At 38.4% G+C, this 12,778-nt stretch overlaps 1 protein-coding gene across 4 annotated transcripts in view; it reads right to left on the reverse strand.

Moving 5' to 3' along the window:
• Positions 1 to 693: 693 nt before the first annotated feature.
• The window catches only part of METTL24 (methyltransferase like 24), a 101,955-nt gene continuing 89,870 nt past the window's right edge, over positions 694 to 12,778 (reverse strand). For 2 of the 4 annotated variants that reach the window (XM_033097226.1, XM_033097218.1), the window contains exon 5: positions 2,421 to 6,003. In XM_033097226.1, coding sequence (XP_032953117.1) covers positions 5,689 to 6,003 — 315 coding nt within the window. In that variant the 3' untranslated portion in view covers positions 2,421 to 5,688. Of the gene's footprint in view, positions 2,385 to 2,420; positions 6,004 to 12,778 lie in introns of those variants that run through there. The other 2 variants (XM_033097210.1, XM_033097202.1) reach the window with 2 other exon arrangements.

Here is a 12,778-nt window from a genome sequence, read left to right on the forward strand (position 1 = left end):
GTAGTTTAAAAATAGTCATGGGGATGTAAAGTAAAGCATAGGGAATATAGTCAATGATATGGTAATAACTACGCATAGTGTCAGGTGGGTACTAGACTAGTCAGGGGGATCACTTCTTAAATTATATAAATGTCTAACTACTCTGCTGTACATCTGAAATTAATATAAAATAATATTGAATGTCAATTGTAATTGATAAATTTTGAAAAGGGGGAAAGGGGAAAGGGAATAAGAGGTCCAAATTTTTAAGTATAAAACAAATTAGTCATGGGAATGTAATGTACAGCATGGAGAGTACAGTCAATAATATTATGATGACAGCATAGTACCGTGTTAGATGGTTGCTGGACTTATCATAGTGATCACTTCTTTAGGTTTATAAATGTTGGATAACTATGGTTATCTAACCCCTGAAACTAATATAATATTGTATGTTAGCTGTATTTTTAATAAAAATCTTTTTTAAAAAAAGAATAAATTGTGTCTACATTTAAATTAACCAAAATGAGAGACAGTAGTAAATCTAAATTCCAAAGGTATTTTTAATGCCAGAAAAAAAATTTCGATAACAAACGCCGATGAAATAATTTCACTGAAAAATCCTATGTGAAATAGCTTCCTTTATTTATATTCAACAAGTATTTATTGAGCACCTTTTACCTAGCAGACACTAGGGTTTAACCTTCATGGAGCTTACAGTCTGCAGGGAAAGACTGTTGTTAGATAAGCAGATACATTAAAGCACAAGGTGTGTGAAGACAGGGAGACTAGAGGGCATCAAAGGGACACAACTGGGGGCCTAAAATGGTGTGTGTGTAGGGCGGGGGAGGGTTCCCTGAGGAAACAATGTTTGATCTGACATCCATCCTTGAGGAATAATATTGTCTTGTACAAATAATTAATAGCTTGTTTTTATTGACATAATTGTGGTTTCATGAATGTTACAGAACCCACTTGAACCTTTGCTCATTATACCGGGCTAGCCAAAAACATGTATACACGTGACTTGTATTCATCTTTTGTTATCTGTATATATTGAGTATTACAATTTTAATACATTTTTTTCCTTTCTTAAATGTGTATACTCTCTGTATATACCCACCCGGGGGTGATATCAAAATATCCCATCATCAGTAACACAGGACACACAGCAGTTAGAATAGAAGCTAACCACTGTTCTAGGGTAGCATCCTGGAAGCTGCCTAGTGTGCTGTTTATTAATTGCTAGATCTTGGGGAGGTCTGGGGGTCCTGTAGGAGGGACTACAGTGGAGGAGAATGACTCGGGACCACAGCCATTTACCAACTCTATAGCTCACTGGTAAATATTGATTGCATATCTGTCCTGTGTATACTGAGCTACTCTATTGAAATAATCTAGATTAGAATTCAAATTTGACAGCGAAAAAAATCCCTTATTGTTTCAGACAATCTTATTGCACACATCCAATAACTAAGAAAAACAAAATATTTTACATGAGAATGCGAAATTGCTAGTTTTACAAAGCATTGGTTTTAATGAGTGTTGAGAACTAGCACTTTTCTATATAGTGCTAAACATAAAGTGTGACAACATTACGCTTGCCTGATTTATTTTTCTTAAGGACAGAAATACAATAACACTATTTTTAAAATTTCAATAATTTCTAAATTAAGGCAGTTTAAGAATATACTGAATTTTTGGAATATGATTTCATGTGATAAGTAAAGTTCAAATACCTCTTTCAATGTAAGAAAAAGGAAGATATTTTACAATAAGGTTAAATGTATTATGAATTCACAAAGAATCAGCAATTGGCTAGTACAAAAGAATTATGTTATTGCTTAAAAGGCAAACATAAATTTATCTCCAGAAGAAAACAATTATATTAATGGAGCTTGGAGGTACTGTTGTATTGTCAAGTATAATAATCTTTTTAAATAAGGCCTTCATTTTAATCTGGTGAAATATGATGATGAGGCTGACTTCCTGGTATAAATTCAAGCTTCACAAAATCCAAACATGTAATACTTAGGAAATGCAAATCTAGTACTGTATTTACTATATACTGAACTCTTACAGCCAAGGCAGAAATGCTTACGTGAATAGCTGATCTGGACTGAACACTGTAAATTCATGAATTTGTTTTACCCTGATATAAATATTAATGGACTTTCAGTCAATTCTAGCGGAAGTTTGTTTAGTTCTCCCTGGCTCTCTTCATTTCAACATGTCAAATAGCTACAAATATTTATATGCTAACCTATTATAATTGCATCAAATACAATCACTCTAAGAAACAGGGAAAGGGAAAATTGTTTTTCTTTGACTTTCATCCCAAATTATGACACCAAGTTTGTGCTAAAAGGTGACCTCTGAATCTCTTATATCCTCATGTTTTTCACCTAAAAAAAAACAAAAACAGGTTTTTTTTCTTTATTATTTGATAAGAGCACTATTAAAGTTGTATTTTCAGATTCATTTATGAGCATTGCTCTGGTAACAGTTAATTAAGAGATGTTTGCCACAGATATTCGCATCTGAGCTCATTTATCAAGGGTCAAAAACTAGTTTAAAGCAAAGAGAACTCACACCGCACTTCCAAGTGACCTTGCCCTTTCTGAAACGCAGGAGGAAATGCCAAGTATTGGGATGAGCCAGGCCCAAGAGTTACTTCCAAGGCCTTGCAAGAGCTTTTTTGGCAACCTGAATATATTGATAGAGAAGTTGTTGGTTCCCATATTTTTTCAGTAAGCTTCCATTTGGCAGGCAGAGTTTAATTAAGTAAATTCTAAATTTAACCTGCGTGCTGCAACAACGATCCCAACTCTAACAGATTTGCAGGTCTGGTCTTGGTATATTTGTAGTTTTTCCCCCCACTTACTAACAGGGAGGCAAAAATCCTTTGGAAGTAGAATCTTATATTTGTTAGAGGCTATTGAGGCAGCATTGTGGAGGAACCAACAGGGGCTGTGGAATCTGATAGACGGACGTGTGGATTCCTGCCCCACCATCTACCAGTTGGATGATCTGAATAAACTAACCTCTCAGAGTTTCCTTACCTATATATGTAATCGGGAAAATTACAGTTCCTTGTAAGTTGTTGGGAGAATTAGGAATGATATATGTACACTGCTGGTGCATACTGCTGGGCATATAGTAATAGCTACAATAAATAGTAGCTCTTCATTTTGTTTGTGTTGCTTTTGTAGTAGTTTTGGTGATGGCGGTTGTTTTGCTGGTGCTTCACCAGCAGGATCTCCCCAAACACCAGTGCTGTGGTAACCTAGACCCTTTCTCATGGCCTACACCAGGAGTTCTCCACAGTGGATGATTCTGCCCCCGAGGGGACATTTGACACTCTCTGGAGACAAATCTGGTTGTCACAACTGAGGCAGGAGAAGGGAAGGGGCTCCCGATAGGAAGGACCAGGAATGCTGCTAAACATCCTACTATGTACAGAACAGCCCTCCCTCCCCCAACAAAGAATAATCCAGCCTGAAGTGGTAGTAACACTGAGTTTAAGAAACCCTGGTCAATACAATAAGCGTAATAAATTCTAGAGGCAAGGAAACCATAGCAACAGTCAGAAAAGGCATCATACATTTCAAACTCTCCATGAGGGAATGAAGGACAGTCTTAGAAATAAGCATAAAATAAGTAAATAACCATTGAACAGGCTGCCTAGTAGGTGGATGTGGGTGGGTGTGTTTGTGGTTTATTTTGAGTTTGTCTTGTCTTTTTTCTTAACAGTATACCCATTCTTGCTTCAGATATATTTAGTGTGATGAAGTCAGTGTTCTGTAGCACCAATCTGGAATAAATGATAACTTGCCATGTGCAAAGAGGGCTTTCAGTAACACCATAAATCTTCAATCCCATGAATTAAAAATCTTGATATGGGTGTGTACACACCTAAAACCTGATCAGACTGGACACTTAAAATCAGTACACTTCATACTTTAGTGTGTAAGAAGGTTTAAAATTAAAAGGTTTAACATACAAAAAGGTTTACTATATATACTTCACTGTATAAAATGTTTATTAAAAAATAAAAGAGAAAGCATCTGTGACATAATCCAAACAGGAACTGGATGAAAGGCTATACAAACTAACAATATCACTTTAGAGTTTTATGGGCCCTTTTGAAATAATGATGGACATTAAAAGCAACCAAACTGCTATTTCAAATTACACTTATTCAAGCTGGTCCTCCCACCTCAATGACTTTTATTAGTGTACAATGTGTTTTAAAATAAAAACCTCATTTGTATTTTAAAAAATCACTACTAATTTAGAATGTCTTGTTTCTTTTGAACCCAAGTTAGTGAGATCATCTAACTCTAATATATTTTGATTTCTCACTTGAAGAATGGTATTTTCAAAGCATTGCAAGAAACAAAAAGCCAACCCAGGGAATATCTGGGGTAGAAGTAGATAAAAAATGGAGAAAAGGAATAAAGCTTAGTGTAATCAGTATTCTATTCCCTCCCCAGATTTCTTGAACAAACATGTATGCATGTTTTCCTGCTCTCTCAAGATTTAAAAAGTATAAGAAAATACACCTAACTTATAATAAGGTAATAATTTGGTTTATTGCTATACTATTTAATTAATTTATTTAAAATAGGATATTTGAAAACCATTTGTAGGGGTAGATGTCTAATCTGATAAATAGAAATGATAGAGATCATTTGAACTATTGAGAACCTGCATTTTCTGCTTAATTTTTTTAAAAAGTGAAAAGGATGAGTACTACTGAAACACGTGTAACTATATCCCAGGAAAAAGACAAACTCTGGCCCTCAAGACACAGGCTTCTAACAAATGCCAACTGGCAATAAAGAAAAACTCACTTAATCTTTGAGATAATGTATGTTTTTTTAAAAAAAGATTTGACAACATCGGCAAGTTTGTGGTTAAGAAATCAAGTTGGAAGTCAGAAGAGTCAATGGTAAAGACACCTAAATTCTTTTTTGTGCTTAGTTTCAGAGGAAAAGAGGAGATTTAAGGCTGCATATGAAAAGCATGCTTAGCTCCAGTTCTTGATAGTCTAGTCTTTAAATTCAATGACAGAATTTGGTGTGTCTGAGTTCCCAGATACTAGAATCAGTGGTTTTTGTAAAACCATGGCATGGCCTCAGCAAAGGCTGAGAAGGAATGATTGAAATATGCAAAATATAAAGAACGTCATTGACAAGGGGAACAGGAAAACTGCGCAAGAGGTGAGTTCAAGTCGAATGAGAGGTCCTATTTTAAACAGTAGGCTACAAAAAACAAGAATCTCAACAACCCAGTAAAAATGGAAAATTTATGTAATTACTTTTCCATGTTGGTGAATTCATGGGTTATAGATACACAATAAATTTTAGGGAAAACTGAGGTAAGTGGAGGATGATCTTCCAAGGTAAAGTGAAGGAGGAGGACAAGCATCCCCACTCTGTCAGAGGCTAAGAAGCAAAGAGCCTGGGTCTGGGCACACAGAGGCTGACCCCTGTAGCACTCCTGTGTCCGTCCCCTCAACAAGTGTTAACTGTGCCCCTACCATGTGGCAGGCACCAGGCTACACGCACTACAAAGACAATAACAATCCCCACCTCAAGCACGTAACAGGCTAGTGGGAGGCTGGACAAGGAAACCCATAATTCGAATCATGGACATATTCCATTCTGCAAATATTTCCTTGAGTTCTTAATGAGGTCCTGCAACCTAGCTCCATCTTGTATTCACCCAGCTCAGAGTATAACAGCTACTTGCATTGAAAATGTCTTTCTTCAGGAACAGTTGAGGTTTAGATAAATCTTTGTAACTGTGAAAAAGTCTGAAATCCTTTAGTTCTAACTCTTTGAGGAGGCTGTACCAAAACCGCACAACACTGCTGTCGCTGCCACTGACCTCGAACCCGGGCCAGTGGAGATGGATCTCAAAGACGAGCTGTCCAATCTGTTCCAGGACATCTTCTAGAATAAGATTTTCCAAAACTTTCCATTCTGCGCTCTCCAGATCTGCTTTGAGAACATCAATCTGTAACACAATGATGAAAGGAGATGAGCAGATTCAATAAACATAGTTTAAAATGCCATCTTGATATCAAGAGTATCACTGTATAACTAACTACCTCCTAAGAAAGCAGGATTTTTCAAATTATTTTTTTTTTAATTTTTCAAATTTTAGATTGAGAGGTCTTTTTCAAATGGCCACTTAGGAATTTCTAACCTCACTCCACACCACATATTAATATACAAATAATAAAATGCCAGTCAGAAATCATAATGGACCCTCTTAGTTTCTGCCCAAGGGGAACAGATGCCCCAGGAGATGCTGGAGTGTGTGTATCATGGAGCTCTGCGCCCACAGCCTCTCCCAGCAACCTATACACTGCTCGGAGGAACCCAGCCATGTCCTGACAGAATGGTGGCCTGCAGGGAGAAACGGACAGAGGGCCACTGCCTGCAGGGACTGCCTCACAAAACTTACCTCCCTCCCGTCAGGACTGGAAGTCAGGGAAAGAGTTCTCAGGTATCTGAATATTAGACTTGTAAAAAAATTATTATTCCATGATTTCTTTAAAATGTATATACCAGTCCAGCATTCTAAAACAAAACAAAACCAAAAAAACCCAAAATACCATTTTTTGTTCATTTAATGAATACAAGTCAGATTCCAGGTGAGATGGAGTATAGGAAGAAGAGCAGTATGGGAGAGATTTTGCAGTAAAAGTTATGAGAATCAGCTCCTTTTTGCTGGCTTTGCACAAATCCATTAGAATAATAAAACCTCAAATTTTCCCAGAAAGCAATCAAAGCTAATTACTTACCGAGTGCTTATATGTACCTGGCACTTGCAATATCCATTTACTCCTCTCAACCATTCTCTTAGTTTCCCCAGGTAGAGTTTAGGAAACCAGACTCAGAGTAACTCACCCTCAGTCGCACAGTTGCAGAGGCAATGGTGACGTATGAACTGAGTCTGCCTACCTGGCCCATGCTCTTTACCATTACACGATGTTGACTCCCCATAAACCATGAAAGGAAAAAAACGGTAACTCAAGAGTCCCTGGCCTTTCGGTTTGGGAAATAAGATGCTATTGGAGAGTGAATAAGAGTGAGTGAGTAGCAGTATTCTTACCAGCATCACCATTATACATTTGCAGAGCACTTTCCGACTTAAAGAATTACTTTCTTCATGCATAATCTCAGTAAAACAGCCTTACCGGCAGACAAGGATTTATTAGGTAAAGGTGACCTTCTGCTGCCAAGAAATGGAGGGGACATGGAAGGGGATAATTAGACCACACAGAGGAAAGCTGACAGCACTCAGACACAAACCGGAATAATGAAGATGGAGAGAATCATTGCAATCACTGCAAAGGCTATTGTCCCAAGAAGTGACAGCACAACCCTCAACAGTTCTTCAGGAAGCTGCCAACTGAAGTCACCAATATCCTGCCCATGAAAATGACGTATCTTTGCCTGTTTAGAATGATGGACAAGGACCAAGACCAACCCTGCCCCAGCCTCTCTTCTCTCTCAGCGCAGGTCTGTCTGTAAGTTTCTCAGGTGCGGCTGAGACATGAAGTCCTCAGTGCAACAGTAACATTCCCTGTGTGATTTCAGAGTTGGGTGGAGGAGAATAAACATAGAATGTAGACATAATTTCTCCAAGCAAATGGTCTTTGCCTAGCATCCTGAGACCTTGCAGGAGATGCTTTCACTCTCTTGCCTTGGATAGTACTTCCTGGTCCACCAGGCCCAGAGTGATGATGGTAAAAACCCCAAGAATACCAAGAGGCCTTAGAAAAGGCTAGATGTCTATTGGTCCAACAGTTCCAAAATCAAAGAGAAAGAGTTTTTTTAAAAAAAATCTTTTCTGAAAGGAACTGAGCAAAGGCAGGTTCCACATGAACACACACAAGGCTAAAATAATTCTTGTGAATTGGACACAATAGAATTAATTCACTCTTTTTTTCATCTCTGCTGCCCTGGCACTTCCTAGGCTTTGTTTAATCTTTGAAGTTTTAAACAGAATATCTCTGAATTAGGGTAATTAAGCTACCAAAAGAAAAATTTAATCAAAACTACAAAATTTTCTAGTTGGTACAGAAAATATCCAAAACTCAAAATCAACATTTGTCGTGTCAATTCACATAGTCAAGAATTACTATGTTCCTTATAGATGTATTTTGCTTTCCCATCGTTTTCTGTGAATTTGCATATGTTGAAAACAATCAATAAATCAAAGTATCAAAGGGACAGGGTAATATAATCAGCCTAAAATTGACCTACAGACTATAATGGTGAAGTATGGAGGAATATACATATTTTTTTTAATAAGGTGTTAATCAGAAGTTATGAGCAACTGAAAAAATAACCAAATTATTAGGCTACATCATAACAAATATATGCTTTCTTTGGAAATCCAATTTTCAATTACAAAACGCTAACCCATTCTAAAGAGCAAAAAGTGAATTCAAAAAATGACAACACCCCCTCCGTCTTTTGACTCCAGTAACTGAAAATTCTCCACTCCAATCAGAATTCATAGGTTGATCTAACTCATGCAACCCAGGTGTGGCGTGGCACTGAGGGACACATGAGTTCTTCCCTGTCTTCTGGCCTGAGAGCACAAACAGCCAAAGTGCTGTGAATAAAACATGGTTTTCTCTTCCAGTGTGCCTTTTCTATTTCTTGCATTTCAGAATGTTCTATTTTTGCAAATGTAATTTCCACTGTTACTGCATAATGCACTCAATATTATTGTTATTATAAGGCACTAAACATCTCTGAATAAGGTATGCCAACTTTAAGGTTCTAATATCAGCTTTCAACAATTACAGTACTAAAAATCATGCAAATGGTCATATCAGAATAATCAAGTGCCAATCCTAATACAGTTAGGTTAAATCGGGTTTCTAGAAAAAAACTAAGTGTTAACTCTCGATAAACTCGGGAATAACTGAAGACGTATTCTTGGGTGGAAGGGTCTCAAAAAAGGTGGAAGCAACAACCTGTTTGGTGTAATTTCAGAGGGGTCCTCCTATCAAAAATTATCTTTTTCCTTGTGCCTGAAATATACAATAAGTCACCTTTCATAGAACATTTTGAGGAGAAGAGAATTTTAGCTGGATTAAGATATGAGGCCATCTAGTAGCTTCCTCATCACGGGGACAAGTTTATCCCTGTGTTCACTCACCAAGAACTGCCACGATGACAAGAAACGGGGGAAGTGGCCTCAACATTTATATTAGTTTGCTAGGACTGCTGTAACAAAGAACTACAAACTGTGTGACTTCAACAACAGAAATGTATTGTCTCACAGTTCTGGAGACCAGACAGCTGAAATCAGGTATCCAACAGTGTGGGTTTGTTCTGAGGGCTATAAGGGGCCACATGGGTCGTGCCTCTCTCCTAGCTCCTAGTGGTTTGCTGGCAATCTTTGGTGTTCCTTGGCTTCTGCGTGACTGTGATCTCTGTCTTCATCTTCACATTGTGTTATCGCTGTGTGCTACATTCAAATTTCCCCTTTATAAGAACACCGGCCATATTGGATTAGGGGCCCACCCTACACCTCATTGGCAATGATCCTATTTTCAATTAACGTCACATTCTGAGGTACTAAGAGTTAGGACTTCAACACATGAATTGTGGTGGGGGACACAATGCAACCCACACAGTGTCTGAAATAGCTATCACTATGGAGCATCTTGGGCAAGGCAGTATGTGTTCAGGAGCTAATTCCCCAAGCCAATGCCTAGGGAAAGTGTCCTGTGCCAGAGATCCAAGGGCCAGAACCATCTGAGGCAATTATGGACGTCGTCCTGCCAGTCCTTACATCAGCCAACACCGACAGCTCCAACCTCACTAAGTGTCAAACACAGGGCAGGTCAATAAGCCTTCAAGGCCAATTAAAACCACCCTCATGAAACCCCTGTGCTTCATTCCCTGGTTCCTTCTCAGCCACACTACCAGGCCCGGTGGGTGCAGGTTGTTTTGGCACCCTCCCATTCCCTGGCCACATCCTTCTCCCACCTTCTGAAACTCCTTCAGGCACTCCACATCCTCACGCTTGCAGCTCCCCCGCTCCCCAGCCTTTTCCCCTTCCAGGGGGCTCTCCAGCAGGATAGGGAGATTTCATTACATGCCGGCTGGCTCTTACGAGGGCAAAAAGGAAAGCTGCAACACCTTTCAAGGCCTAGGGCTGGGATTCACCAGCATCACTTCCACTGTATTCTGTTGGTTAAAGCAAATCACAATGCCAGCCCAGATTCAAGGGGAGGTGAAATCAATTCCAGCCCTTGAAGGGAGGAGTGGCATATACAGAACAGATGAGACAAATTGTTCATGGTCATGTTCGCCGATAATCGACCCCAGTGATTCAAAGTAATATTACTTTATATACGAATCCATGAATGAACTTCGGTATTACGGTAGCCATGAACCTTTACTAAACATAAGCAACACTCTAGAAAAAATGACTAATAAAGCCTTTATTCATCCAAATATTATTAATAAAGGGACATTAGTTAAAACATGGCATTTGCTGTTAGGTCTGGCTTTCCTTGGAAGTTGACAGAGAACCTAGGATATCCAATGGATTAAGGATGAGTAATAAAACAACATACTGAAAAGGACAAGTAAAGTAAATATGTATAAGTCTTAGATAGGGTATTAGCTTCCTAGGGCTGCTATAACAGATGCCATAGGCTTTAACCACAGAAATTCATTTTCTCACAGCTCTGGAGCCTGGAAGTCCAAGGTCAAGGTGTCAGCAGGTTGGTTTCTCCTGAGGTCTCTCTCCGTGGCCTTCCCCTATGTGTGAGCACTCCTGGTGTCTCTTCCTCTTCTTATAAGGACACCTCAGACTAGAGCCCCACTTTGATGGCTTCCATTAACCTTAATTACCTCCTGAAAGCCTTGTCACCAAATACAGTCACACTGGGGGTTAGTGCTTCAACCTATTAATTTGGGGGCACACAATTCCATCCATATCAGATCCAAAACAGGTATTTGCTATACTCTATTTAGAGGCAATCTCTCAAAAAATGTATCTCTTCACAGAGACTTTTAAAACACATCCCTATTGTGGTGACGGCAGCCTGGCTGCTGCAGAGCCAGTAGTTCCTCCTGGGTACTTAAAGGCTAACTTCAGTTCTGGGTGGTGAAAATGTGAGCCACCTAATTTAGTAAAGGTGAGTCGTAGACTGTGGCAGACTTTATTTTCCAAAGATGTTCTCACCATTCACTTCCCCTTCACATGCTTTTGTACAATGTGGCCTTGACCCTCCTCCCTTCCAGAGACGAGGTTGGTGCTCCCTCACCAGGGATGGCTTAATGGGGTACAGCCTACACAGTGACACCAGACGCCACACAGAGAAGAGCACTTGGTGAACACTCTGGTATACTTGGCCTAAATTCTTCATAAGTTTGGAACAAGGGCCCCTGCATTTGCATTATGCACTGGGCCCCACAAATTGCGTATCCTGTCTTGTTACCTTCCCCTTGAGTTTTGATGGGCTGGTGACTGCTGACTAATAGAGTATGTAGAAGTGACTCTATTTGACACCCAAGCCTGAGCTATAAAAGGTGATGCGGCTTCTATTTTGTTCATTGGTACAATCACCCTTGAAAACTTCAGCCATCATGCTGTGAGAAAGTCCAAACTAGCCTTTGCAGAGAGACCACATGAAAAGGCCCTAAATCAATATGGAGAGAGAGATGCCTGGCCAACCCCAGCTGCTCTAGCCGTCAGCTGACTACAACTGCGTGACAGAATCTACGCCAGGACTGCCCAGCAAAGCCCATTCCAAACATGGAACCCCAGAAACTGAGAGAGATAATAAAATGATCAATTGTTCTTATTTTAAGAAACTTAAGTTTTGGGGAATGACTCATTTTGTAGCAGTAGATAACTAGAACAGAGACCAAATACTGTTTATGCAAATCTTTTTAAAAGTTATTTGTAAAGCGTAAAACACTATATATTCCAAAGCTGTGATTTCTAAAAATTAATATATATTTAACCAAAATATTTTCTTATAAAAAAAACAATACATGATCATTATTTAAATGGAGGTAGGGAAAAGATAGAAGAGGAGAATAGAGATCAAATATATGGTGACTGAAGGAGATCTGATTTTGGGTGGTGAATACACAATGCTGTATACAGATGATATATTATAGAAATGTACACTTGAAACTACATGTTGTCTTTTTATAACATTTTATCTAAAAAGTTTTAATAAAAAATGCTTTATCTATTGATCTATATTAAATCTTTAAAAGAATATAGACTTTTTTACACCCAAGAAATGTGTATTAAAGCTTAAAACTTGCTCTTACCACCAATTATAAAGCTAATTGACCATTAATCAAAATCTCTGGCTAAGAGCCAAAGATACATAAGTAACACCAATAGAATGTCAATATTAACCACCCAGTTTATCAATCCACTAACACAGAACAAGGGCGTTCCAATTTAGGCCACAATTGGCTTGCCTCCGTATCAGTTGTCGGATTTTGGGGCCCAACTCATACACTTTATGACATTTACAGATACATCTCACATTTTGTAAAAGATAAATTCCTGAAAAAGAGTGTGGAAATTGAATTTTGTAATTGGGCTCATATTTTTGAAATTATTATTTATTTAACCACTCATCTAGTTATTTATGAACATTTTTAAAATTGGATTATCATCAATTTCCTACCACCTCAATAAATCAAGTTATGTTCATTTTCCATATTCATTACAGTTTGGGTCAATATTCAATCATAATTTTAAAATAATTGTATCAACACAA

The sequence above is a fragment of the Rhinolophus ferrumequinum genome, chromosome 3, assembly GCF_004115265.2.
Source record: "Rhinolophus ferrumequinum isolate MPI-CBG mRhiFer1 chromosome 3, mRhiFer1_v1.p, whole genome shotgun sequence".
NCBI lineage: Eukaryota > Metazoa > Chordata > Mammalia > Chiroptera > Rhinolophidae > Rhinolophus > Rhinolophus ferrumequinum.